The sequence below is a fragment of the Ochlerotatus camptorhynchus genome, unplaced genomic scaffold, assembly GCF_037179485.1.
Source record: "Ochlerotatus camptorhynchus isolate MF236.1 unplaced genomic scaffold, CSIRO-AGI_Acam_v1.1 ptg000211l, whole genome shotgun sequence".
Taxonomy (NCBI): Eukaryota; Metazoa; Arthropoda; class Insecta; order Diptera; family Culicidae; genus Ochlerotatus; species Ochlerotatus camptorhynchus.
This window is the reverse complement of record NW_027040701.1, coordinates 747,842-774,306: the sequence shown is the minus strand read 5'-3', so window position 1 is coordinate 774,306 and position 26,465 is coordinate 747,842. Positions and strand designations below refer to the sequence as shown.

At 39.8% G+C, this 26,465-nt stretch overlaps 4 protein-coding genes across 5 annotated transcripts in view; 1 reads left to right on the top strand and 3 right to left on the bottom strand.

The window, feature by feature from the left end:
* The window catches only part of tgo (Aryl hydrocarbon receptor nuclear translocator homolog tgo), a 456,070-nt gene extending 454,579 nt beyond the window's left edge, over positions 1-1,491 (bottom strand). Inside the window, exon 1 of the mRNA XM_065224445.1 lies at positions 1,276-1,491. Within this exon, the coding sequence (XP_065080517.1) occupies positions 1,276-1,312 (37 nt within the window). The 5' untranslated portion in view covers positions 1,313-1,491. The remainder of the gene's footprint in view (positions 1-1,275) is intronic.
* A 6,479-nt stretch (positions 1,492-7,970) lies between these two features.
* On the bottom strand, positions 7,971-15,927 carry LOC135703259 (centrosomal protein of 104 kDa). Of its 2 annotated transcripts, XM_065224387.1 has the most exons (11): positions 15,007-15,926; positions 14,762-14,929; positions 11,556-12,005; positions 10,859-11,495; positions 10,423-10,788; positions 9,883-10,366; positions 9,664-9,825; positions 9,329-9,600; positions 9,122-9,264; positions 8,962-9,063; positions 7,971-8,897 (listed from the first exon to the last, which is right to left on the bottom strand). In XM_065224387.1, exons 1-11 carry the CDS (start codon positions 15,044-15,046, stop codon positions 8,764-8,766), a joined length of 2,958 nt encoding a protein of 985 aa, XP_065080459.1. In that variant the 5' UTR covers positions 15,047-15,926; the 3' UTR covers positions 7,971-8,763. The 2 variants fall into 2 exon arrangements, with proteins under 2 accessions (XP_065080459.1, XP_065080458.1); XM_065224386.1 differs by having other exon boundaries at positions 9,329-9,825; positions 15,007-15,927.
* A 321-nt stretch (positions 15,928-16,248) lies between these two features.
* LOC135703260 (uncharacterized) lies at positions 16,249-17,321 on the bottom strand. Its single transcript, XM_065224388.1, has 4 exons — positions 17,045-17,321; positions 16,895-16,968; positions 16,550-16,751; positions 16,249-16,483 (listed from the first exon to the last, which is right to left on the bottom strand). The coding sequence occupies exons 1-4, from the start codon at positions 17,163-17,165 to the stop codon at positions 16,371-16,373; spliced, it is 510 nt and encodes a 169-aa protein (XP_065080460.1). The 5' UTR covers positions 17,166-17,321; the 3' UTR covers positions 16,249-16,370.
* Positions 17,322-23,950: 6,629 nt separating this feature from the next.
* LOC135703226 (uncharacterized) lies at positions 23,951-26,223 on the top strand. Its single transcript, XM_065224348.1, has 2 exons — positions 23,951-24,030; positions 25,250-26,223. The coding sequence occupies exon 2, from the start codon at positions 25,271-25,273 to the stop codon at positions 25,817-25,819; it is 549 nt and encodes a 182-aa protein (XP_065080420.1). The 5' UTR covers positions 23,951-24,030; positions 25,250-25,270; the 3' UTR covers positions 25,820-26,223.
* Positions 26,224-26,465: the final 242 nt, after the last annotated feature.

Below are 26,465 nucleotides of genomic sequence, written 5' to 3'. Positions count from 1 at the left end.
TTTTCTGAGGCATAAGATCTCTGATCACGTCTTCCTTCTGGAGGGAAGTAAATCCGTTGGTCCCCGGTCCATGAGCTGATAGGTCGCTAGGTAGGTGTGGGAGCTGCCTCCCTGGCGTCAGTAGCATTCGTACTCAGTACGGAAAACAATATCGACGGAAAACAAATCAAGAAAAAAAAACAAGTCATCTGTTGCACACGCTAGTGGTTAACCTTAGTGGTCAGTTTGTTCCAACCAGTGCTACCTAATCTCAAACATACACGGTTATATTGACAAAACAGCTTTCCTGGGATTGAACCCAGGCCTGCTGGGGTGAGAGGTAATCACGCTTACCACAACACCACCGGCGACGCTGAACAGATGATTGTGGGAATTTAAAAGAAACTTTAATTAAAAAAAAAGTTCAATTAATTTCTAATAAAAATGCATCAATTTGAATACCGAAAATTGTTCTTACGTTAAACAAATCCCCAGATAGAGCTGGTTCTACTTCCGGATTCTAGCTGAATCCTTGGATCTTGAACAAAATCATATATTTTAAACATACAATAGAATGGTAAATAGAATTTCGAGAAGATGCAATAAAAGCTGAAGATAGCTTTCTATGAAAGTTTAGCTTAATTGGTCAGCACTAAACAGAAACAGAAAATTTATTTAATAATGATTTAACAAAGAATAAGCCCTCCCAACAAAACAATCAATCTGGCAACCGCAGACGAACGCTCCTTGCATGCATCTACCCACCTCTCGCGCGCGGGACAGGGAAAGGGAAGTGCAAGCAAAACAACACGTAGCTGCGACGGGGAGAGACTCGTTTCTTCAATATGAACGAAGAGTGGCTGCTGCTGTTGAGGAAGCAGAAGCACCACAGCAGAAAGCAGCCCAGCGCCAGCAGAAAAACCAGTTGGAAGCGTTTGTTGTTTACATAACAAAAACGCTCACCCATGCACCGAAAACAATGCAATCTCAGCAGTCCGGGCGAATGTTACGTTCCACAAAATTCCAAAATTCGCCATCGCATTTTTTTGGAGGTTCTTTGTCCTCCGGGACCCATATTCTCCCGTCGCCGTCGTCAAATCAAAGCACCAGTGGATGACATTTTCCATACAGCACCCTCCGCCTCCACTGTTCGCACATTCCCACCCTGCCGCGCACACCCCCTTAATCCAAACTTTGCGTAAAAACCATCGCATGTGTGCGTGTTCCTCGACGAAGACGGCGACGGCTTCAAGGAGAAACATGAACAAAAAATGTTTCGGGATCCTCTCCTCTTACCTGACGAATACGATGACGAGTGAGCCACTGCCGACATAAGCTAGGGAACACAAACACCGGGAATCACTCGCCTGTCCACTGATGCACAACAGTTCACTAGGTCCACAACCGGAATCACAAGTTTTCACTAAGAAATTTCACCCAAAAAACACTTCGAAAACACCACCGCGAACTACGAACCGAGATTCACGTTCGAATCGATTTTCACGACCGCCCGACGACTACACACGGGGACGAACACAATGTATATCACACACGGCCAACGGATAGTAATGTATGGGAAGAACCAGATACGGGTCACTCTAGTCAGTCAATACAACCGAGACTCACACGGCAGCACGCGATGTACCTACGGCTGTGTGGGTGCACAACATGCGGCCACAGCAACAGCAACAAAGCCCAAGCAGAGCAGTTTCAGCATTGCTCGTACCAATACCATCGCATCCGGGGTGCTGCTTGTCACTTTCGAACGGTACTGTTTGTTGTTTACAGATTTTTCTACAGAATAGCGCCATCTTGAATGAAACGTTTACTGCCAGCAGCATGGTGGTAGTAGACAGCCCGCATACACATGTGATGCGGGGAGCTAAAATGCAATGCGGACGTCATAGGTTCTCACTTCTCACGCCACTTGGGCTGTGAACCATTTGCCGAGTTAAATTTAACTCGTGGTTAAAAGTGACATTTCGAAAGTTATTTCTTATGTTCGAAAATCCCCGTGCTGTCGATCGACCGGTTTTCGAGCCATGGTTGTCAAAATTTAACTTCTTGTCTGTCAGAAATAACCATGCTCGGATAGCAGGGTTAATCGATAACTTTTCATCTGTCAAATTTTAACCAAAAGTTAAAATAATCCACCAAATGGTTCAGAGCCTTGGTGACATCAGTACCTATTCTCACGTGTGGTTTGAATTGGAAGTTATTTGAATACAGGATTCAATCGCAAAATTTTCACCGCACCGATGCAAAGTTGCAGATGAAGTAACGGAATGTTCAGGATTGACGAAAATAAGTACAGAAGCTAACGAATGATTCATTTCATGGAATAAAACATAAATTAAGTAGTTTCAAAAGAGTCAATAAACTACCAGCGATCTACCAAAACCAAAATGCTTGTTAATATCTATCGTGCTAGGTTTTTTTTTCTCCTCTGTTCGGGACATAAAACTACTGCGACCAGTAATTTGATCTATTGTATTATATCCCGTGTCCTTAGTTTAGTGCATGTTGTATTACTTCATCACTATTGAGAAAAGATGAAGTATTCGGTTTTGATACAGTTGTCATTTTTCCTTCATCGCAAGGAATCGATTCTGATTGAAAGGTCCCGCTATTTATACCCTTTGGAGTGTTGGAACACCCTCCAAAGGCGCGCCCCTTTGTCAGTCAAAATTGGGTTCCTTAGCAACAAAATTAAAGAATGACACCGATAGTGACCATGCATCAGAACCCTAGTCTTAACCACTTAAAGCTAGGGAACAACGAAAAGAATATAAGGAATCACATAGATGAAGACTAACTAACTCATTTTGTCCTTGTTTCAAGATCATTCTCGGTCCAGGCAACCCGAGGACTTATCACTATCAACAAGGCATAAAAAGTAACAAGGACTAAGATGTGTTCCTTTGATTACTGAAAAATCCTGTTTCCTAGTTTGAAGTAGTCAAGACTAGGAATCCATGGTAGATCTTACATCCCGTAACGTACCACGAAAAGGTGATCTACCCACGTTACGGGGTAAACCACACATAATACCAGGTGCTGTAGATCGAATGTCACGATCACTAAGAACAGAACGACTAGTCGTGTGTAAAGCAGGTTTCAAACTGAATTTTGCCAAACCTGGCTTTGGCTGGCTGATAGTTAAACAAAATACTTTGTTGAAAAAAAGTTATCATTAAGAGCATTCCATCTACAATTTCAGTCGTAGATGATGCTCAGAAAACAAGTGTAAAATTTAATTATGTTTTACAGTAATTGCTTATTCAGAACGATTTAAAAACTGCCATCTTCCTTAGACGTTAACTATCATTATGTCAAGTTTAAAGAATAAGTTCATTAATTTACCCGTCCATTAATACAAACTTAAGTTCAACTCTCACATTGACAATGTCATCAAGAATCATCTTCTGCCCTTCCATTTTATTTCTGGCCAATGACACACAAATAGGTAACGAGATTACAGCGCTTGCAGAATAAAATAATGCGTATGAATTTGAGATGTAATAGATTAACTTCCTCAACTTTGATGCTGGACGCCTTACAATGGTTGTCGGTAAAGCAAAGAATTGTATGTTTGACTACACAGATAAAAATTCTGAATTTTAATTGTGATGTAAACATTCATTCACGTAAACTTAAATTTAATTTCACACAACCGAGCAACTTGTAAACAATGTTGTTTACAAAGATGGGCTTTTGTATACAATATTTGCTACATTGCATGAATTGTGCTAGAACTTTACATGATATATAATGTAAACTTATATCACAGACAAACAGACATAACACTCGCAAGTTGTTCATCGAACAAGCATTTAACGGACAATTAAAAAGTATCCTAGTTGGTAGTAACGCCACCTGTGGCGCGCATAGAAAATTCCCTTGCGTTTGACGTTTACACACTACCGACATCTGTTCAGCGTAGTGCCCACCACAGTGTACTCAACAGATTGCGGTAATGTTTTAGCGACGATGTTTTACAGTGAGAAATATTCAATGTGTTATGTCTGTTTGTCTGTGCTTATATGATATATGATGCTCCATTTGTGTGCATCATATTGAACAGAAATTTACACTACTTTTCGAACTGTGTATGGTGTTCATTTTTAAAGTAGTTAACGGTTTGCTGCCTCGATATTTGTGTGATCGAATTGAAAGAGGAAGTGACTTTCATAGATATTATACTAGAAACACGGTTTAAATAAGAAACCACATTTCTTGACTTTTATCAAACGTTCAGCAACACATACAGAATTTAAAAGACACTGAATTTCACACATTAAAACCATAGAGGTAACTCTAAGACCACTGGGTCCCGAAGAAAATCATTATTATTTTTGGCTCACTCAGTACCAGAACAACGGTCCCAAGCAGTCCCAAGCTATTTCACTCACCCCTGCATGTTCTGCATGAATCCACACACCCCTGATGTTATCTGTCAAACTTTCATAGCGAATCAAAACAAACATAGTGTAGTAATAGTTTTCAACTAGAATAGGGTACACAGTTCGAAAAGTAGTGTAAATTTCTGTTCAATATGATGCACACAAATGGAGCATCATATATCATATAAGTTTACATTATATATCATGTAAAGTTCTAGCACAATTCATGCAATGTAGCAAATATTGTATACAAAAGCCCATCTTTGTAAACAACATTGTTTACAAGTTGCTCGGTTGTGTGAAATTAAATTTAAGTTTACGTGAATGAATGTTTACATCACAATTAAAATTCAGAATTTTTATCTGTGTACGTTAATCGTTTGCTTGGGACCAATAGGCTACTAAAGTGGTGAGCCAATTTAAAATCATTAGTTTCGTATTGATTGTTGTTAAAACTGTCTTTTGAACAGTTATGCAGTGATTTTGTTTTTATGAATTGACAAATTATGTAGGTATTTTGACAATGTTATCTCTAGCGGATTATTTTGTATGGATAACTGTCATAATGACCTTTTAATAATTATTGTAGCACAGCAAAAAAATTGTTTGGATTTTCAATATTTGATTCAATAGTAGTTTTTAAAAAAATAGTCTTCAAAGCCTTGAGTCTCCTGCGCGTATTACGGATATAGAGGACTGAATTTAAAAATTGATTAAAAAAAATGCAATTTTGAAGCTTATTTGGAAGATACCTTGCATTAAAGTCTGTTCCAGTTTGTATTTGGCCGCTTCTTTTTAATTACTGTAGCGCCTCTAGTTGCGTCGTAGCAAGAAACTATTGACAGCGTTTTGATCCGGAAGGATTGTTTATTTAGTTCAAAAGTTATCAAAGATGGAGCGTGACAGACGTGAAAAAATTCTGCACACTCACATTTTGATGGACGATGAAACTTACGTAAAAATGGACTTTGGACCAATCCCGGGCCAAAAATTTTACCTAGCTAAACGTAAGGGGGATACTCCGGATAAATTCAAATTTGTCTTTGCAGATATATTCACTCGCAAGTTGATGATTTGGCAAGGCATCTGCAGTTGCTGAAAGAAAACAAAGGTTTTCATCACTGGAGCGACTATGAATGGACAACTTTACAAGGAGGAGTGTCTCCAGAACATAATTTTGCCGTTCATTCAATCACACGAAGGTCCCGTAAAGTTCTGGCCTGACTTAGCCAGCTGCCATTATAGCCGCGATGTCATTGAATGGTATAAGCAGAATAATGTCGATTTTATTGAGAAAAGTATCAATCCATAAAATTGTTCAGCTTTTCTGGCAAATGTCGGGGGTTCGTTAGCATTCCTGATATTGCTGAAAATTATGATAGCATCAGATTGCGGGGTTGCTAGTGTATTAGGATGCTTTGTTGATTGTTCATTAACTCTTAATCGCTTGTAATACTGATGAATATTTTAGGTGGACAAAAAGGCGAACTAAGGGGTGGACGCCTGTATTATATCTGTAACTGTAACCAGTTCGATTTTGTGTGCTAACCTGGTGAAAATGTCAAATTTAATTATCTTAAAGATAAATCGTTCAGCTCAAACCTTTGTACACTGAACGAAAACTTCCGCAATATTTCGACTGATTATTGTATTGCTCGAGCCTTTTAACAATATGCTGTCGAAATTCGGATGATTTCCTTTTGGTTGAATATGACTGTCCTCCAAATGAAGGATGATATTTATTTGAAATTTGGCTATAAAACATACGCAGGGCTCAGAGGACAACAATTTAAGGATAGGATGACTTGCAAATACGTTAGATTATATTATTAATTCGATTGTTTACATTTTTACATTGAATAGCCATGAACAGATGAACAGGATTCAAAAATGTCTTGTTGGTGAAGGAAACTTCCTCCACCTCCACCACAAAATAAAAAAATTTCGGTTTCCACGCTTTACCAATGTTCCTACCACCTCTGATAGCGATAGCTATGCTTCCACTTCGTTTGTCTGCTCAGAACAACAAATTACGTTCGATAAAATTATTTACATCTTCAATGATTTGCGTTAAGGGGCTGAGCCAATACGAAATTAATTTCAATTTAAGATGACTACCATTTTGCAGAGAGCATTACGCATTCCAACTGAAGGCCCTATTCCGTTTCATAACAAAGTGGATGCTGTATTCGAGAGGAAAATCATCTGATTTCAAAACAACCGCCATTCAGATAGCTGCTATCATTCGAAAAGGCGATTTCGATGATTCGATTTAAATGGTCTGAGGTTTCATTCGAACAGAGGACGGTGGTTTGGTACAGTGTAGGGGTAAGAGGTGGGACCATCATCATCATCATCATTAATTTACTCAACACATTTAGAGTAAAATGAAACATATATCACAGTGTCCCTGTGACCGTTATTATCAACAAAAATGTCCATCAAATCTGTGTTTATCAGTCGATAGAGTTGATCATCCTAGTTATTCTCTGTAAAAATCAAAATCATCCTTCGAGGGTTTGACGAGATATTACGATTTTGAGATTTCCAGTGATTTCGGAAGCGTCGATTAGCTTTTAGTGCAACATAATCAAACTGTAGCTTTTTTGAATATATTCCTAAATATTCGCAGTCTTTAACAAATTTGTTCAGAAATTAATGTTGAACAATGTCGTGGAACATTGTAAGCCAATAATCTTTTATCCAACTTAGTTAAATTCTAAACAAGTTTAATTAGGTCTTTTCATTTTTATTATTGGCCCTAAAACACTAAAGTTGTTGTTTGCTTTGTCCTAAATGAGGTTTTGTCCTAAGTGAGGAGTGTTTTTTCTTCTTATTACCTTGCTTTTGTATTTAACTATTTATGGTATTTGATTTTTGTATTTAACACTAATGTGGCAACATTTAAGAGTTAACAGTCCAAATTGTATGCATAGATGTTAAATCCCAAATAACAAAATTCCGTTGCAAAAAGTTGCAGCAACCTATTTATGACTGATATTAGTTGTATAGAAGATTCTACACAGCGGCGCTGGTGGTGTAGTGGTAAGCGTGATTACCTCTCACTCTAGCAGGCCTGGGTTCAATCCCAGTTGGCGCCGCCGGGATGTTCTGAAGCATAACATCTCTGATCACGTCTTCCTTCGGAAGGGAAGTAAAGCCGTTTTGTCCCCGGTTCATGAGTTGAAGGGTCGATATGTAGGGTCCAGGTGTGGGAGCTGCCCACTGACGAGTATTGCTGATTGAGTTACATATATATTCTTATGTTTTGACTACAGTTGATATTAAAATAAAATAAATGCAATAAATAAAATAAATAAAATAAATAAAATAAACAAAATAAAACTGCACAACGAAGAGCATTACCCTAGAAGCACGCTTGTCACAAATCAATTGTAGAAATTTATATACGACTTATTTCAGTCATAAACAAGTTGCTGCAACTTATTGTGATGAAAGTGTGCTACTCGGGTATGATGGCATGAACATTTTTCAAGGTCTGGTACTTCCTGGTCCAAAAGAGCATGTTCCACCAGGTCTAAGTGTAGGATACCAAACCATTGGCTATCTTCTCTGTCATCATGAAAGAAACCCAACACGCTTTCATTCGAATCAAAAAAGATGACAATACTTTATTATTCTTCGGTTCGATTCAAGGTTGAGGACGGGAAATACTTTTACGGTTTCACATATCGGTTTTGGACTTTTTTTTTTTTTTTGTTAATATCAAACTTTGCCTACCTTGCGGCATGATTTCAATTATTAAGTATTAAGGAGGGAAAACTGCTAATGTATGCTCTGAAAATGTATGTCAATACTTTATCGTTAAAAAATCTACTCAACAAAACATGTCAGCTACATTAAATTTTTTTTTTTTCGAATCTACAATGTATTCTCCTCAATGGTTTTTTGCTGTTACTTGGGGATGCAAAGTTTTAAACTCGATTAAATTCTTTCTTGTTGTATTGCAGTAACAATTGGTAGCAGGTTTATGTCTCGGTTAGTCGAACTGATTAGCTCCTGAAGTTTTATGTATGTAAATTTTTAAATTTTCTAATAACTGTCCTTCCACGAGAAGAGTTGCTAACCTTCAAATAGTAATTGCTGCTTGTTAAAAATGTGAGTGTCTCTACTATATAGTTCCTTCCTGTTGGTGCTGTTGAGTTGCTTGATTAATTTCCGAAAATTTCTATCTATATCTGACTGACGACAAGTTTGTAGAGAATCGTAAAATTTCTAAGAGACATTTAAAAGCTGCTCTACGTAGTCATTTGCCTCGGTTTACTGCTGCCTCCGATTGTTTACAATTAGATTGGGCTAAAAAGCGACTGCTGCCTAGGAGTTTTCTGTAGTGTGTTTTGATTTAAAAGATTGATACGATTTAAACTTTTGCTCTTCGCCGAGAGTTTCCCAAACAGCCGGATCGACTCAGCAGATGGCGCTTCCAGCCTCCATCCAGTGGCAGGAGAACGTCGTCGTGGCAAAGTGGACATCGCGCTGCACCATTCGTTAGTTCTATGATGGAGAAAAATGTAGGAATTATAATTTATTGCTAGGGTTAATCGACGACTAAATTTACCTCGACAGAAATCTTCCATCATATGGTACTCGTAGAGATCTTTATGAACCGACTCCGTACAGCGTTCACAGGTAACATAACTTGCTTTAGCCTCACATTCATCTACAAAAGAACATCGTTAGTGTTTCGAAGCATGCATATATGACGAAGAACTTCCTACTTATTAGATGCGGTGACAGTGCTGCCACCTCCAATATCTGACTGCACTGCGGACACTTGGTCAGCACGGGACACGCCTTCCAGTAGTGCTTATCGAGCTGAGCAGGGTCCCCATGGCAGATCCAATCGCAGAATGGACAGCGACTGAAATTTTCAATACACAAACTTTAGACGTCCTGACTAACCAAGACCCCCAATCTCAATTTACATCTCATTGTCAATTCCTTCGAACGAGTCCGAATTGGAACTCTTCCGCGAACCACCTCCGTTTTCCGATCCCAGGAATCCAACCGTACTGTCGTAGATCATCGTCTTCGGTTGACTCAACTTTTGGTCCTTTCCATTGCAATTCCGCTTGTCATAGTAGGAACTTTCGCACTTGTCCTCATTGGCCCAATGGTGATGACCGATCGCATGGCCGCTCTTGCTTTTGATGATTCCTGCCGAATCTGGTCGTCTCACCGGACTCGAGTGGGAATCCTGCAATTTCAGTGAATTGAAACTTGACTGCCAACTAGGGTTCGTGCCGTCGGAAAAACTGACGATCGTTCGACCGGCGCTTCCAGCACTGTCGTACCGCAGGCCTCGACTTCGAATCTCGACCGGTGGCGAATTCTTTGAACTATTCGACATCGGTGGAGAACATAAACCGCCAAACGCACTCGGTCCACTGAAATGCTTGTTTTCCAACATCTCCTTCTTACGCTGAAAACCAGAAAACGTTAAACTCTACGTTTCAGCTACAATTACGTATAGATGTACCTGCAGATCGATCTTATCAAACTCGGTAAACAACTGTCGGTAAAGCAGATTCCTTCGCGTAATGTCATCATCCGGCGGCAGCTGTTTTCTTACCAATCTAGGATTAACCTTGTAAACCAGTAATAGGACCCTTTCAGCGACCTTCCGAACCGATTCCGCCGGATGATGAATCCCAGAGCAACCTGCTTCAGACAGTGTTCGACACGCCAATCCACTCTGCTTGTCACTGGATATGCCTTGACTCAGGACCAACTGCTCCAGCATCTGCATGCGGCTCAGCGCCAACCGTGGATGAGTTCCGTTCCCAACCGGTCTGGACAGCGCCGGAGCGATCAAGTGTTGTTCACGCACCTCCGGACACGCTGCAATGCTTAGGATCGTGTGCTGAGCCAGCGTATGAACCCTAGCCGATGGATCACCGCTTTTGGAAAGCAACTCCGGTAAAAGTCGATCAACCGAACGGGATACTTCGCTCGGTGTTACCCTGTCGAACAATTCCAATTAACCTCCAACATAAATTAATCGCTAAGAATTACTTACCGATTCGGCACGAATTCCATAAACAGTGATCTCACTGTTTCCGTCGCTTGACTAAACACCGAAAACACGGCATCGCGAACTCCACGATGTAGTAGCAGCGTAGCACTTCGACAGATCTTGCTCGGTCCAGCCGACTGGTCCTCTTCACCTTCCCGTTTCATAATGCTCCTTAACCTTACCAAACCTTCCTCGCGATCGCTATACTGGCGAGAGTAGATCAACTCGACCAGCTCCATCCCGAATATCAGTATCGGCAGCGCAGCTTGCCGTCGCTCTCGATCATTCAGCTTGGAACGAACCTTCCCGGAATCATTCTCCATTAATGCCGTCCCCTGGCACTCTCGGAGAAAGTCGTTCGTATGGGAACTGTAACACAAACCAAATAAATAAAATCAAGTTAATCGCATCGATCACTACGCCCTGAAGACCAATTAACCTTAGTGTTGAGATGGCTCGTTCATCGTAGTCTTCGTAGCTGTTTCGCGGAGCGCTCTTGTTCCGTCGACGGAGTGAACCCGTATTCGTCGGCGAACGCATTGGGCTACGGCCCTTGTGACTTAGTAGTGGAGAGTTAGGAATATCTTCCGGCCTGCATAGAGTGTGTGAGTGTTTGCTGGGAGTGGCTTCCTGTGGTTTTCCTATGGCTCCCACCGCACTGGAACCTGAAGTCGTTGAATTGGTGGTATTGGTGGTAGAGTCAGTCGTATCGTGTAGTAGGATTTGCTGTTTAGTGACAGCTTCGGCCACACTGGGCAGACAGGTTTCCGATAAAGCACTTGCTACGTCCTGCAGGCTAGGCGGTGAAGGCAACGTCGGTTTAGATGCATACAGCTCGGAACAGCTGTCGTTACTGGTAATGCTCTTATCACTCTTGAGTAGGGTATCTACCCGGAGTTGATCGAATACGGCTTTCCGGTACATTTCGATCTGCTCCTTGCGCAGACGAGCCGTGCTGAAGTCTTCCTGCTGAACGGCCTGGCGTTTGGCTAGGGCATACCGCCCAAGGCGTTCACCAGCCGTTCGCAGCGCAGTCATACAAAGCTTCAGTTTTCGTGCGTATTCGAAGCGTTCATCTGGAAAAACAAATCCAATTCGATCGATTAACTGCACCGCTGAATGAATTCCTAGGTTACCTTGAACTGCCTGAAGTTTCAGCAGCTCCATCTTGCGAACCACATCGCAGATGCCCTCCTCCACGTACATGGAATAGGACAGATCATCGCACACCGATGCCAGTGAACTGTTCAACGCTTCGATGTTGGCCGGAGGAACGTTCAGCAGTGCCGCGTTGGAATTTATCGACGAAAGCTCTTCGGCGGTCAGCTCTTCGCCGAGGATGTTGATCGCGAGCAACGCCACCTGGTTGTCCGAGTTGAATTTGTTTGAATACGGCGGACCAAGGCGGAGCTTCAGGTGCGAGCCCACTTTCGGCGTTACGGTCACGCTTTGCAGCTCCCGGGACGCGAAGTTGGTACTGGAGTTGTCCGACAGGGCCACAAAGCCCATGTATTCGAAGCTCTGGCTGGACGGGGTACTGGGTGCGCTCTTGCTCGAGTAGTGCAGCCACAGCTCGATGCGTTCCGCTGGAATTGAGATGGTTTGGATTGTTTGGGGATTTAGTGAGTGTATGTGGAGGTTATTTAGATGGTACAATATGGCAGACTATGCAGTTCAACGATTACGGTGATCGCAGAAGGATTTGAAAGACTCAATTAGCCAACTAACTAGCTTGAGGTAATCTGCATTACAAATGGAAACAAAATACAAAATTTCGTCAATTTTGGAGCATTAGGACTAATTTTAAATAAGTGCGACTACATTAGCAAAAAATCACCTAGCGCCCCTCGGTGGGACTTTGTATGGGAGCGAGCTGTCAACTAATAGATCAACAATGAAAAACTTAAATTTTGATTTAAAAATCGAGATGAATGTCTATGGGATTGATAACAATATCGCTGTGCACAGAAAACGAAGTTTTTTTGTTCAGATGGTATATGAAGACCGGTATGGTTTTCGAAATTAAACAACCCAATTCTAGCCAAAAATATTCATATTTATTAAATGGGCAAAGGAATCCGAACTTTGCATGAGGAAATCGGTAAGCTTTCATGGGATAGTTAGGGTCTTTCTAAGAAATGGAAGTTCAGAAAACATACAAGAGATCATCCGAGGACTTCTAGAAGATATTCAAATGACTTTTTACATAGCATTTCTGTGCAACACTGGAGGCCTTCCAGAAGAAACAGTCTTCCAGGGTTAATTCGAAGAATTTCAAAGAAATTTTACTGCCAAATTCAAAAAATTCCACTACATGGAAGCAGATTTCAAGAAGATAGCTTTTTTCCGTGTTGGGTATTTTGATCACTGCGGCCAGTACTTATTGTGATATATTTCCCGTTTTAATATTGCTTTATCAGCATGTTGTAACACCATTTTATGAAGCGACCGACATAGACTGACCGAAAGCATTTTCCCAGTCAGGTATTACATTTCGAATGAATTGCACTACTTGGCTGGGAACTGAATTCCAAATATCAAAAAGTTCTGTCAGCCCCTTATCCAGAAAAATACGCCTCTTATTGAAGATTGCTGTACAAGAGCATAGCAGGTGTTCAGAGTCTTCTTTTTCTTTGCCACATAATCGACACATGTTATCTTGAAGTTTTCCTATTAGCTTCAAGTGATATTTACATGGACAGTGCCCTGTTATTAAACCAGTGTACATACTGAGATATTTCTTTGATAGTAAAAGAATTTTGCTAGTCATTGAAATGCTCGGATTAATAAACCGTTTCGACTGCCTAGCAATGAGAGTGTTGTTCCAATTGGTCTCCACTTTCATTTTTTTTCCCATTTCTTGAACTCCATTCTAAGAGAGCAAGCAGAAATTCCACAGAATGGTTCTGGTCCTATAAATTGTTGAGATGATCCAAGCCTAGCTAGTATGTCGGCTTTCTCATTCCCTTGAATTCCACAGTGACCAGAAACCCAAAATAGGTTCACTTGGTTTTGGCAGGCCAATTTTTGGAGTGACATTGCACATTCCCATACAAGTTTAGAATTACATGTTGCTGATTTCAAAGCATTTAGTGCTGCTTGGCTATCAGACATAATGCAGATATTCGAATGTCTATAATTTCTACGCAAGCAAATTTTAGAACATTCAAGAATTGCTTGGACTTCTGCTTGGAACAAGGTAGGCCAGTAGCCCATAGATATTGAGATATTTATACCTGAACCTATTACCCCTGAGCCGTCTGTATAGAAGACAATTGATCCTGGACGAATGTTTGGTCCCCCATTGTCCGACAAATCGCGATCCGCATCTGCTACATTGTAAAGACGATCGAAGTGATATTTTTTCTTCATCCAATCCTCATTTTGTAACACAATAGAATCAATATTGAACATTTTTAGGATGCTCATATGTCCTCTAAGATCACCTTCAAGGAAGTGCTGTGACCGTCGGATCCTTAATGCACTCCTTTCGGCTTCTAATTGAATAAATTGATGCAACGGAAGCAGAGAAAGTAGAGCATCTAGTGCCATACTTGGTGTGCTACTCATTGCACCAGTTATTGAGAGAGTTGCTAGTCTTTGCAGCCTCCCCAGCATTTTCTGAGCTGATTTTTCATTGCTTTTAGGCCACCAAACCAATGATGCATAGGTTATTCTAGGTCTTACAATCGTCAAATAAATCAAGTGGATCATTTTAGGTTTAAGTCCCCATTTCCTACCAAAAGTTTTTTTTACCTATCCAAAGAGCATTTGTTGCTTTACTAATGACTTGCTCTAGATGCGAATTCCAATTTAGTTTGCTGTCAAGAGTTACTCCCAGATACTTGACTGTGTTTGAAAGTTCTAAAATTATTCCTTTCAGTTTAATACTATTTATGGACATTTTTTTTCAAGAAGAAAGCTTAGAGTACTTACAAATCAGATAAAGGTAATTGGACAGGGAATCAGCAGATAATGCTTGGAACTGACATTCCTTCTAAATCTGATAGACAATTACTCGCTTTAATGGAAGGTTGGGTCCGAGGGGTTACCGTTGCCATGCTTAAATTATACCACATAAACTATAGATAAAGCAATAAGCTTTAGTGCGATGTATACTAAATAGTAAACATCGTCTAGTAAATAATCGACACGTGTTACTCCCGAGTACATATTCTTTCCAAGACCAAAACAAAACCCGAAAAATTCCGGCACATAAGTTCATCAATGAAGACCTAAGCAACCACTCGATTGGCGCAAGCTCTCAGAATGAATGCATTCATCTGTCAAAATACCTCCCAAATGAACCCATTCACGAGTTCATTCACTAATGAACACTCACGTATGAAGTACTGATGGGCCAACACTTGTATCCGGACGATCCGGGCCGGATTGAAGAACCGCAGGACAATCTCCTTTGGCGATACCGGACTGCTCGGGTTCGAACGCCATCCATGCACAGTTGGACTGTGGCTGTTCAACTCGCTGGCTGGGCAGTCCGAGTCCTCGTCTGCGAATAAAAGTGTTTGAACGAGTTAACGTTTTGGAAATGGAGCGAAAAGCTGTTGAATATTTCATGAACCTTACCTGAGGCAAACACCACCTTGAAAGGAATCTTCTTAGCCATATCGGGTGTTCTCTTCGCTGATTAATAATTACTGTTCCCGTTGATTAGATGCCGAGTGCCGTTGTTGAAATTTTAATATTCGTTATATAACTTACGATAATCTCCGGCGGAACCGAAGTTCATACCGTGCCAAAAAATAAATCCTTTTCAATCCTTTCCCCACCTCGCTGCGATGATGATTGTGCAATAATTTATTCTTTTATGAACTCTTCTTTCGCATCATGCCGATATGATTTGTATCACACTTTGATCGTCCTCGCGTTTGCCGTATACACCAATATACACACTTTCTCGGTAGCAGCAGCAGCAGCCCGGCTGCGCCTATAAGGTATGCAGCAGTATCAGCGCCAGCCTTTGGTCTGGTCCCAAATCGAAGAAGAATAAGAACAACAAGAATCAGAAACAGGCAATTTTCCAGGCACAGAAATGGAAAATTTCTCCCTATCGATGATATAATGCAGTAGGTTCACATTTTGATGGCTTTGCAGTTCCCGTTTGTAGGCCAAATTGACGTTAGTGTTGGTAGAAAAATCCTTGAAAGTTATCAGACTTGCTGGTTTTCTTTGCCCCGAATGCAAATTATCTGGAAGCGGACGACTTTTCCTTAATTTGTGATTAGCGAGGATATAATTGTCACAATGTATGTCGATTGTTTGCGAACAAAAAACGTGTTAAACACAACCGATCTAATAGGTAAAAATAGTTTGCCTAAATCTATGCTAAAAAGAATCACACTAAACTGCTTGAAGATTGTGAAAAATCACTTTTCCCTAATTTTCTCCGAATTAACACAACTTTTTTTCGTGCAGCCCAGTTCAATGACAGTCTTTTCTGGCTGGTGGTGGTTTGCTGCTGGATCCTACAATTTGTCGATGTCAAGTGAAAAATGTCTGTCAAAGTCGAGTGAAGTAGTTGTTCATGGGGGGCGCTTGCGCCTGAATGGTAGGCACTACGTGAGTCGGTCATTCCTGATTTTGTTTACATTCTTCAGTTTACTACCACGCGTACTGGGACGGTGCACTTCTGCGATACCACCGAAATGAATGGATGTTTATGTTCATTTTAGACAACACAAACAACATTAATCGTTGCGATGGCAATCGAAAGCTTGTTGCATACATTCCACTAGTATGTAGAGGGAAATCACTTGTTGGAGCATTCCATTGACAAAATTCGTATTTATTTTTGGATTTCTTGCTGCTCGGTTACATTAGGCAAAATCAAAATGAGCAAATTAGGTAAATAGCATTCAAACACGTTGTAAAAAAAAATACATAACATTGCAGGCTTCACGGAGGCATCGTGAAAAAAAAATAACAAAAAATCATGGACTGGTATTGTACTGCATGACATACTTGTCCCTATTCAAACTGTAGAGATCGCACTTAACAGATTCGATGGTTCCGTTGATCATCCAGTTGCGGAAGATCATGTAAACTGTTGTGAAAAATAAAAGTCAAAATTTAAAAGAGGCTCGTAGCAACGAAAGGTAGAGTAACTTACGTGTTGCTAGCAGGATGGTAATAGCAAACATCGCATAGGCCATCTCCACGGATATGGCTTCCTGCTCGGTTACAAAATGCCATCGCACGTACGCACGGTAGGCACTGTTCATCAGAACGATCGTCACCAGCAGCAGAAAAATAACGGCCGATTTTTCCACAATGTTGTACACCTTGCAGATGCGTAGTAGTCGAAGGTTTTTCTGCCATTATGAGGAAATTTAGTTAGTTTAATTACTTACGAAACAAACCGATACATCTACGGAGGGTTTCTGAACAAAACACATCAAACCACGTGTAAAAACGAAAACTAGCAAACATCTTTTATGGACATGTAAGTTCCTACCTTCAAAATTCCAGTAACCATCATGGCCGGGAAGATCATAACCAACAGGATTAGAAATGTAGCGGGGACCGAATCTGTATGTACGGGGAAAAAACTTTCATTACTAATCTGGAAGCAACATGGCGGCTAAACAATAGAAACCGTGAATACTTTCATCGCGACATTTCCATCCGTCGCAGAATACAATCTGATAGAGTACCACCGTCAGGTAGAACAGTTTCAGAAAGCTAAACACGAGACTGCACAGCTGGAACGAATCGTTTAAGCCCATGATGATTTCCGGTGTCCGGATAAGTTTTTCCAATGATTCTAAATGAATTCTACACAACGAGAAGGGACCAATCTTAGACCACACGCGATTGCACTGCTATTGGGCTTCGTTAGATACCGGATGGCGCCGACTGTTGGAACAATCGGTTGAGCCTAGCTCGATGACTCACAAAGGATTGTGATGTTGATTGTGTTGATGCTGGTCTGAAACAATGATGGATGAGATCAATCTGCTATAAACGACGATAGTAGGGTAGATGATCATATAGAGGAAAAACTTCTAAAATAATGCCTCCTTGGCTAAAAGCTAATCAACATTAAATGGAAGAGATAATGTCGCAAAATAAAATTTTAAAATTCTATATTCACATGGCCAATGAGATGAATCCAAATTTGAATTCAGTTTACTCATAATAGCAAAAAGTGCAGAAACTCAGCGATGAGTAAATTTGCCTCATGTTTTCCTGTGGAAAACCTAAAAAATCTACGAGGAAAATTAACAAAAAATTTACTCAGTCTAGGAGTAGTTGGGTAGAGAACTACTTCGGCCTAATCGCCCATTTTGGGCCTAACGAGCAGAAAACTTCAAATAAATCAATGATTTCAGAGTTAATAAGTCAATTATGCGTTTGGTACGATACTTTAGTTAATAAGCTTCCGAACGAAGTTAATTAGAATACGTGATATGAAAGTTTGAACTCATAATTCTCAAAAACAAAAGAAGCGTTCCGACCGAATCAATTTTTATCTTCATCCGATAGGCCGAAGTGAATTCATTGGCGTTTCAATGGCGTTACAATGCGTTAGGCTAAGTTTAGAATTCGTAGGCCGAGTTTGGCGTCAAGAAGCAGTGGTAGACTTTTGACAATATCTCAACGATTGGTTTCTCTTTATCAAATCTTAAGGTACATACGGAAAGGTAAATAAATTTAGAAGCCATCAGTAATAATAACATTCCGTTTGGTGCTAAACTGCGCTAGATTAAGAAAGACTAAGTGTGGGTTGTGTTTAATAGGCCGAAAATGGGGTAGTTAACCCTACCATTAGACTGAGAGAATCCACATTTTTACTTTTCTCATATTCTAATTTTTTTTTTCATCGTTGCATTTTTTGCAAATTCTATATTTTGCTGGTGACCCATCTCCAAAAGATAAATAATTTAGTAATGAAATATAGACAAAATAATTTCAGGAAATAATCGATTATCTTGGTTGTTAGTCAGTTAGTCAAATAAAATTCCTTATGATAATCCAGGTTTTATCAAGACCATCATCATATGATCCATGAAAATGAGCATTTCCAGGTGGAATGCAAAATTTCAGATTTTACCCTCTGCGATTTACATGAAACTTTGTATAATTGTTTGTTATGATCAAATTCGGCCATTTGGAATTTCTCAAAAGACTTCAAAATGGCGTATTCGAAACGTTTCATCAAATCATAGCTTGAAACATGGAAATCATCAACCATGTGGATGCAAGTAGGATGGAACGGCTCAGAATGCAAGTGAGTAATCAACGACTGACCTCTTCTAAGACCATTCTCTAGCTAATAAATTTTCACACTAAAGCTTCATGTTAGATAGCATTTCCAACCAACTCTGAAAATCGCAAACCCTGCACTTCGATCATTGTTCCAATTTGGTCGTGGCACATTTCGAGTATGAGAGAGTGATTGCATTTAGATCAAAAGTGCTTGAGAAAAATGTAAGTACTTTCACGGATTACCCGAAGTTGCGATAGTGAAGGTATGATCACATACAATCAGACATAACACTCTTAAAATGTTCATCGAAATCGCTTTTAACGGTCACTTTAAATGTTTTTTAGTTGGTAGTACTGCCACTTGTGGCGAACACAATCAATTTCCTTGCGTTTGACGTTTACACACTACAGCCATCTGTTGAGTGTATTGCCCATCACAGTGTATACGACAGATGGCGGTAAGGTTTAAGAAAAAAAAAACCCGGAAAAGGCGAAATCATGTTAGAACCAACCAAGGACGATCTACCGAAGGAAATTGCCGGTGAAGCACGGAATGAAATACGAAGCGTTAGAGAAAAAGTTGAAGGATTCCAAAGGAAGCAATTAACGGCAGCGGAAGAGCAGAATATGGTAAGAACTGTCCATATTTTTGTTTACAAATTAAATATCAAAATTAAACTAAATACATGCCAGGGTTGAAAAAAATATTTTCTAAACAGGAAGTGTGTTTGCTAATGTTGATGCATACATGCGGGGTTTATTGTGAGTGAATGTAACCTCGGAATGGGCGTGACTCTCCAGACATTCTGAAATGGGTTACTGGATCTGCAATACACGCAGAAAAAAATATTTTAAACGTAATAATATTTGACGTAAATGCAATAAGAATTTCATTTTGTTTTGGCTGCAAAAAGAAATCATTATTGTTTCAACAATCCAGCATTATTGTCCCTTAAAACCCATGGATTGTTAAATCAAAGAGAAAATCTTTTCGAATTTATAAGAGCTTTCATGGTTTTGACGTAAGCTGTCAAATTTGGCAGCTGGGTCAACAAGAAAAATATGTTTGTTTTTAAAAGAGATTTCTTGTTGATTCAATCAAATTTATTTTATGAAGGCTGACAATTCACGCAGTAGAAATAACAATATGTTTATTGATTCAAAAATAATGTCGATTTTTTTTTTGTGACAACAAACAGAATTGCAATTGAATTTTTGAGGCATAAAATCACTGATCACGCCTTCCTTCGGAAGGGAAGTAAAGCCGTTGGTCACCGGTTCATGAGTTGATGGGTCGATATGTAGCGTCCAGGTGTGGGAGGTGCATTCCTGGCGTCGGGAGCATTGGTACTCAGTACGGAACACAAGATCGACGGAAAAAAATCAAGGAAAAAAAAACTTAAAAATTGATTATATTTAACAACTGCAGCTTGAACTGCAGCTTACTTGCTTACCTCAAGTCTTAAGATTTTCGGAAATCTCGTACTTATTTCCCGAAATTCACAATTAAAAACAATACTTAATCAAATGAGAAAATTTTTGTTATTGTTTACATTTTTGTCCGGGTGAAAACGAGGGAATGGTTGGTAGTTATTTTTGTATTCATGGCCCAGGGAATGGACACAGCAAATAAATGCTAAATTAAAATTAACTATTGTTGGCTTAATAATAGAATATTGTTATTTTTACAATAGTTGCAATTGAAAAGTGGCTTATTAAAACAAAAAGAATCTTATGTTGAGTTTATTTGAATAAGTTTTATAGAAACAATAAAATGCAATATAATTTCAACCAGAATTGTTTGTTTAAATACAACTAAAGTTTTGTTTGGTTCAATGCAATCAATTTTCTGTCCGTGTAGATCTATCACCTTCTAACTCCCGGACTAAAACCATAGAGGTAACTCTAAGACCACTGGGTCCCGAAGAAATTCATTATTATTTATGGCTCACTCAGTACCAGAACAACGGTCCCAAGTAGTCCCAAGCTATTTCACTCACCCCTGCATGTTCTGCATGAATCCACACACCCCTGATGTTATCTGTCAAACTTTCATAGCGAATCAAAACAAAACAAGTGTAGTAATAGAATTTCAACTAGAATAGGGTACGTTAATCGTTTGCTTGGGACCAATAGGCTACTAAAGTGGTGAGCCAATTTAAAATCGTTAGTTTCGTATTGATTGTTGTTATAACTCTCCAGGCTGTACAGCGTTTTAATCTTAGTTGAGAAGTAGGAGCTGTCAAATTAGCACCAGAGCACTAGAGAAATTTGACTTCACTCGAGTCGTTCGCAGATGACAGGCGTTGCAGTCTTGTGAGGGCTTTAGGTAGTGATGAAACGTCGCTAGAACTATTCCTCACCCGCAGACAGTACTTGAGCAAAGTCAAGCGCACACTTTTAGCCTGCAGATTTGAAGACATACTTCAAATCTCCGCGTTCATCGTACGGATTAGGCAAAGAAGTGTGCGTTTGACTTGCACTGTCGCATTAATAGCCCTTCGCTCATTTTCAACTTCTATTCTATTTCCATTCTGCCGTACTCTAACAGAACTATCTACCTACCCTCTTCTAAGTCCATTCTCTAGCTTATAAATTATCACACTAAAGCTTCATGTTATGAAGTAACAATTTTGTACATTTTTCATCATATTGGGCTCTTCATCATTGGAAATGTACTGGATTTTAATAATGTCTTATGAAATTTTTCGATTGTCAACAAGTTTACGATAGTCCTCCGCTAGGAGGTTGGCAACCCCATGTCAATCCCATACGTTTGACAGAAGGCAACATTTATAATTTAGAATTTATGTGCGTAATTGCGTGTAATTTATTTGGTTATGTGCTCAAGTTATTAACGAAAGAGAAAGTCGACGAAGCTAGTCGATCAATATTACTAAGGACCTAATGCAACGTTCAGCTCGAAATGAAATGTATAAATGGGGCCCATTTAATGGGCACACATACCGTTTATGCATTCTTATAAGACCTATGTGGTTTGTCTTACGGAATGTATGACTGATGTTGATGTCGTCTTGACGGTAACAGGCGACGCACTGGAAGATGCGGAAATGTTGGCGGCCGAGGCGATCGACATGATCGGGGAGCAGGTCATATCCTTGAACTGTGTATTGAAATACCTGGGAGTGATGATCGAGGAAATGAAAATGAAACAAGACATAGGGGAAATGTATGTAACGTCGGCCTAAGCGTCCCTCATTTGGGCCCATACATAAATTCAGCAATCGACTAAATTTTCAATAGCAACCAAAAATATCCATTGACGCGTTCATCTAGATACAGATTTTTAGCGATGGGTCCAATCTTAGATCCATAGGCCAACATTAGAGACATTTCCCCCATCTCATCTGCAAAAGTTCTGTAAATTAAGTATAGGGCTAATAGATTTAATTTTGGGCCTACTAAGCACAATCCGCCCTTTGCCACTATTTTTCGAGTAGAATTTTTTCACACAATGGAATGTTTTCACTGCAGATGGCTTCTAAATTGATTTACCTTTCCGTACGTATCGTATGATCTGATAAAGAGAATCACATTGTTGAGATATTGTTAAAAATCTAACACTGCTTCTCAAACTCCCAAACTCGGCCTACGAATTCTAAAATCAGCCCAACGCATTGGAACGCCATTCAAACGCCATTGGATTCACTTTGGCCTATCGGATGAGGACAAAAATTGATTCGATCGGAGCGCTTCTTATGTTTTTTTAAATAATCGGTGCAAACAATCATATCACTCGTTATCATTGACTTCGTTCGGTAGCTTTTGAGCTATAGTATCGTACCAAACACATAACTGTCTTGTTAAATCTGAAATCATGGATTTAGTTGATGTTTTCTGCTTGATAGGCCCAAAATGGGCCATTAGGCCAAAGTAGTTCTCTTCCCTCTAGTTTCGTTCATTGTGCGTGATAAATCAAATGGAAGTAACATTGTTATTAAATGCATTCTGCTTATAGCAGGATTGGTTGGGCAAAATACCTGCAATAGATTTTTTTATGTTTATTGAGATTTGGGGTTTCTCTATTTGTATTCAAACCATCGATTGCTATTTGAACAATAAGCCTACAATTAAGCATTGTAGTGCAATTGCAATGTAATTTTTTGAAGGCGGATGCAATAATCATTTGAATTTGAAATATGTATTTTTCCTTAATTTGTTTTCCGTCGATCTTGTTTTCCGTGCTGAGCACCAATGTTACCAACGCCAGGAAGGCAGCTCCCACATCTGGACCCTACCGATCGACCCATCAACTCACGAACCGGGGACCAATGGCTTTACTTCCCCCAAGGAAGGCGTGATCAGTGATGTTATGCCTCAGAACATCCCGGCGGTGCCGACTGGGATTGAACCCAGGCCTGCTGGGATGAGAGGTAATCACATTTACCACTACATCACCGGTACCACTGAAATATGTATTATTGATCCATCATTTTCCAAACTGGAGTCAGAAAATCTAAAGCAATGGTTAAACCATAAAATTGATGAAGAGCTTTTTGAGTCTGTTGATTCATTTCCTTTTAATTCCTTTATTATTGCTCATCTTTTGACAGATACCTACGCGTATTTCGTCTATTACTTGAAGACCTCATCAGTACCAAGTATTTACTCAACACCACTTGGCACTGATGAAGTCTGCAAGCATTAGACGAAATACCCGCATCTGTCAAAAGGCAAGCAATTATAACGGAATTAAAAGGAAATAAATCAACACACTCAAAAAGCTCTTTAGAAAGGGATTCCATTAAAATGTTCGACAAAATTAAAAGATTAATAAAATTTAGATTGTTTAAATAATGTGTCGGACGGCTTGGCCCTCCCGAGACTCTATTCCAAGCATGAAGTAAATCATCTTTAATAAACAAATACCATAAACGAACGGTAACCCGGATGGTAGAACTATCCCACAAATGGTTTGGATGATACCCTAACACATCGTTAAGCTCTTTCTTATGGTTATTATTACTAGGGATAACTTTCAACGGTTATATATTTTGCAGTATGGCACTTCACATCTTGAAGAATCATTTTAGTTCTCAATTAAAGTTCTTATGAAAAATCCCGTGCTTGAGTTTACAGTCGTTTGTAGCCCTACGAGGCTTTCAAATGTACAATGTTTGATCTCAGACATCTATTTAAAATAATCAGCATTTCAATAATATTACCAGTCCTGAACTGGCATAGGGCCCTCTACCATAGAAGTTCAATTTTATAGCACCTATTGTTTTTGCAATAACAATTGAACTATGAGAGGTTCAACGTTCATTTTCAACAAAAGCGAGCTCATTCCACTGTAGCCAGTCGTCATATATGGAGTGTTCCAGTGACAACTGCCTGTTTTACTAGTTTGTGGATATCTCGGTAAGTAACTATTATTGCTCCAATTTAACAATAAACAAAAACTACAAGCGGAAGGTTCGCTTAGTGAAAAATGACGCCTGAATTAACTTCCTGAATACATCAACAGACTAGATTAAGTCTAAATATTAGTAATTATCATATTTAGCTCCACTAAATGATTTCATATTTTCCATATATGCGTGCATTTTGTCTACAATGTGCAACTTTTTCCAGGGTCTATACAGTACAAGCAAACTCTTCGATCATGCTTGCGCTCATTGGGGTTCATTGATATAAACAATTTAAGGTAATCAAGGCCGAAAAATAATTAAACTTTTAGAGCGGCTTTTCCATTAATCGAACTAAGATTAAAAATTGTGGTTTCATATGATAATAAACCACGTAGTTTTCTTCCTAGTAATTTTTTTTTTCAATGAGTAATGTATTCGGCAGTTGAAACTGGACTTCTCAAAAGTGTCGAATCACTAACAAAAGTGTGCTTTGATGTATATCGTCTTGGTGTCTTCAGCGCGCTCTTTTGTTATGAGACAAAAATAAGTGCGTCTAAACATTTACAAAATGTAACGTAAAAGTGCCCTTTTATTAGCGTTTTTGCTCTTATAACCACACTTATAATGTGTGCAATGCGCAATATATATGGCGTGGAAACGCTAATCACACATTCAATACAAATTCTTCTTTTCTTTCCTTTATTTAACGTCGGTCTCTGTTCCGCAATCTAGTGCCAATCACCGACGGACATCGATTGCCATCCATTGACGGCAATCGAATGTGCAGGAAGGCAGCTTCCACACCTGCGTAGGATATCGCACCCATTCAACACACATACATGGGGCGGGACCAACGGCTTTACTTCCCTTCCGAAGGAAGACGTGACCAGAGATTTGTATGCCTCAGAAAAATCCAACCGACCTCGGCTGGGATTGAACCCAGACCCATTGGGGTGAGAAAGCAGTCACGCTTACCACTACACCACCGGCGCCGGCTAATACAAATTCTGCAGACTGGAAATTATTTTGATCTAGATCAATTATGCTTATCCACACCTAGAGGCATTAACTTTTATGAACAATTTAACCCCAACATTTATGCAAAATCTAGATAAAAACATGTGTGTGTGTGTCCCAGCACTTCCACCCCATGAACCAACAACCCGAAGCCCCGAAAATATTCTCATTTGACTGACCAAATACTGACTGCCTGTTTCCCCCCTTCATAGCCTACCTTCACCAATTCTGCCATGTCACCGCTCTCGGGAACCAGTTCCTCCGAGGAGGAGCTCGAACACGGCCAACCGAAGGAAGACGGCTCCGTTGGTGTGGTTGTGGAACCCATAAGCATCACCACAAGCACACCAGTTGCAGCGAGCAGCACCAAGTCCAAAGATGGCACCTTGAAACGGATGCTGCAAATGGTCTTGGAAGCGGTACGGAAGGTACCTTCAGAAAACCAAGTGAAGGGTATCTCGATCCAAAAGATCAAGACGTACCTTAAGGAGAAACACGGCGTACGAAAGAAGGAACTCAAGGACCAGCTCCGACCGACGTTGGAAAGTGCCATCAAGCGAAAGATGTTGCTGAAGACCGCAGGTCGGGCCAGCGTGCTTATCGGATCGGTGAAGCTGAATCCGGCTTATCGTGAAGCGCAGGGAAAGAATTCGAGCTCTACGGAAGAATCCGGCAGCTCTGGTGACGAACCTGCCGTCGAAGAGAAGCGGGTCGAAACTAAAAAACGGAAGGCAGTCAAAGAACCGGAGGCACAAGGAGGAATCAACAAACGGCGAAAGTAGTGCTGGACGTGGGAGTGATTCGATGATTTTGTGAATGGTTTCCAAAACTTCCACAGAGAAGGAAGATTTCGAGAAGCTATTGTTTTAGGTTAATGCAAAGTTTGGATACCAAATGTGTTTATGACGTATTTGATTTTTTTTTCTTAAAATGTAAATAACGTAAAATAATCGTTGAATAGTTTTCCATGGTTTTCTGCTACTTACTGAAGCATTATAATATAGTTCGCGACAAGCCAAACAAAATATATATATTTCATAAATGTTCAACTAAATAGTTGTCAAATGTTATTGGTAACTTAATAAACTAGAACAAGTCTCTCCTACTCTGAACCGTAAACATGCAAAGAAAACTTTATTTAGAAACTATAGGCTAATTTGAACCAATGACGTTTGTATAAGGTCCGGGTCAACATAAATTATGTGTAAAATAAGTTATGAATACTATACAAGTGTATCCATGGCATAATAGTGACATTATGTAGATATAATATATCGAAACAAATTGCACAATTTTTGATATTTTTATTTAAATCTGAATTCTGCCATACATTCTCAAGTCGATTTTCCATCTGCCAATACTTAGATTTTTTGCCTTAGATTTTAGATGGGCACCACCGAGCAGCTCAGCATTTTATTTTGCCAGATG

What these genes read in the sequence shown, in the direction of transcription:
- LOC135703259 (XM_065224386.1), bottom strand. Translation starts at nt 15,046, where the DNA reads ATGGCTAAGAAGATTCCTTTCAAGGTGGTGTTTGCCTCAG. An exon ending in GAAACTTCAGGCAGTTCAAG is followed by an intron (nt 11,496 to 11,555) that starts GTAACCTAGGAA and finishes TTGTTTTTCCAG; the next exon opens with ATGAACGCTTCGAATACGCA. An exon ending in GATGGAAGATTTCTGTCGAG is followed by an intron (nt 8,898 to 8,961) that starts GTAAATTTAGTC and finishes TCTCCATCATAG; the next exon opens with AACTAACGAATGGTGCAGCG.
- LOC135703260 (XM_065224388.1), bottom strand. Translation starts at nt 17,165, where the DNA reads ATGGGCTTAAACGATTCGTTCCAGCTGTGCAGTCTCGTGTTTAGCTTT. An exon ending in ATGGAAATGTCGCGATGAAA is followed by an intron (nt 16,969 to 17,044) that starts GTATTCACGGTT and finishes CCGTACATACAG; the next exon opens with ATTCGGTCCCCGCTACATTT. An exon ending in TGGTTACTGGAATTTTGAAG is followed by an intron (nt 16,752 to 16,894) that starts GTAGGAACTTAC and finishes TCATAATGGCAG; the next exon opens with AAAAACCTTCGACTACTACG.
- LOC135703226 (XM_065224348.1), top strand. Translation starts at nt 25,271, where the DNA reads ATGTCACCGCTCTCGGGAACCAGTTCCTCCGAGGAGGAGCTCGAACAC.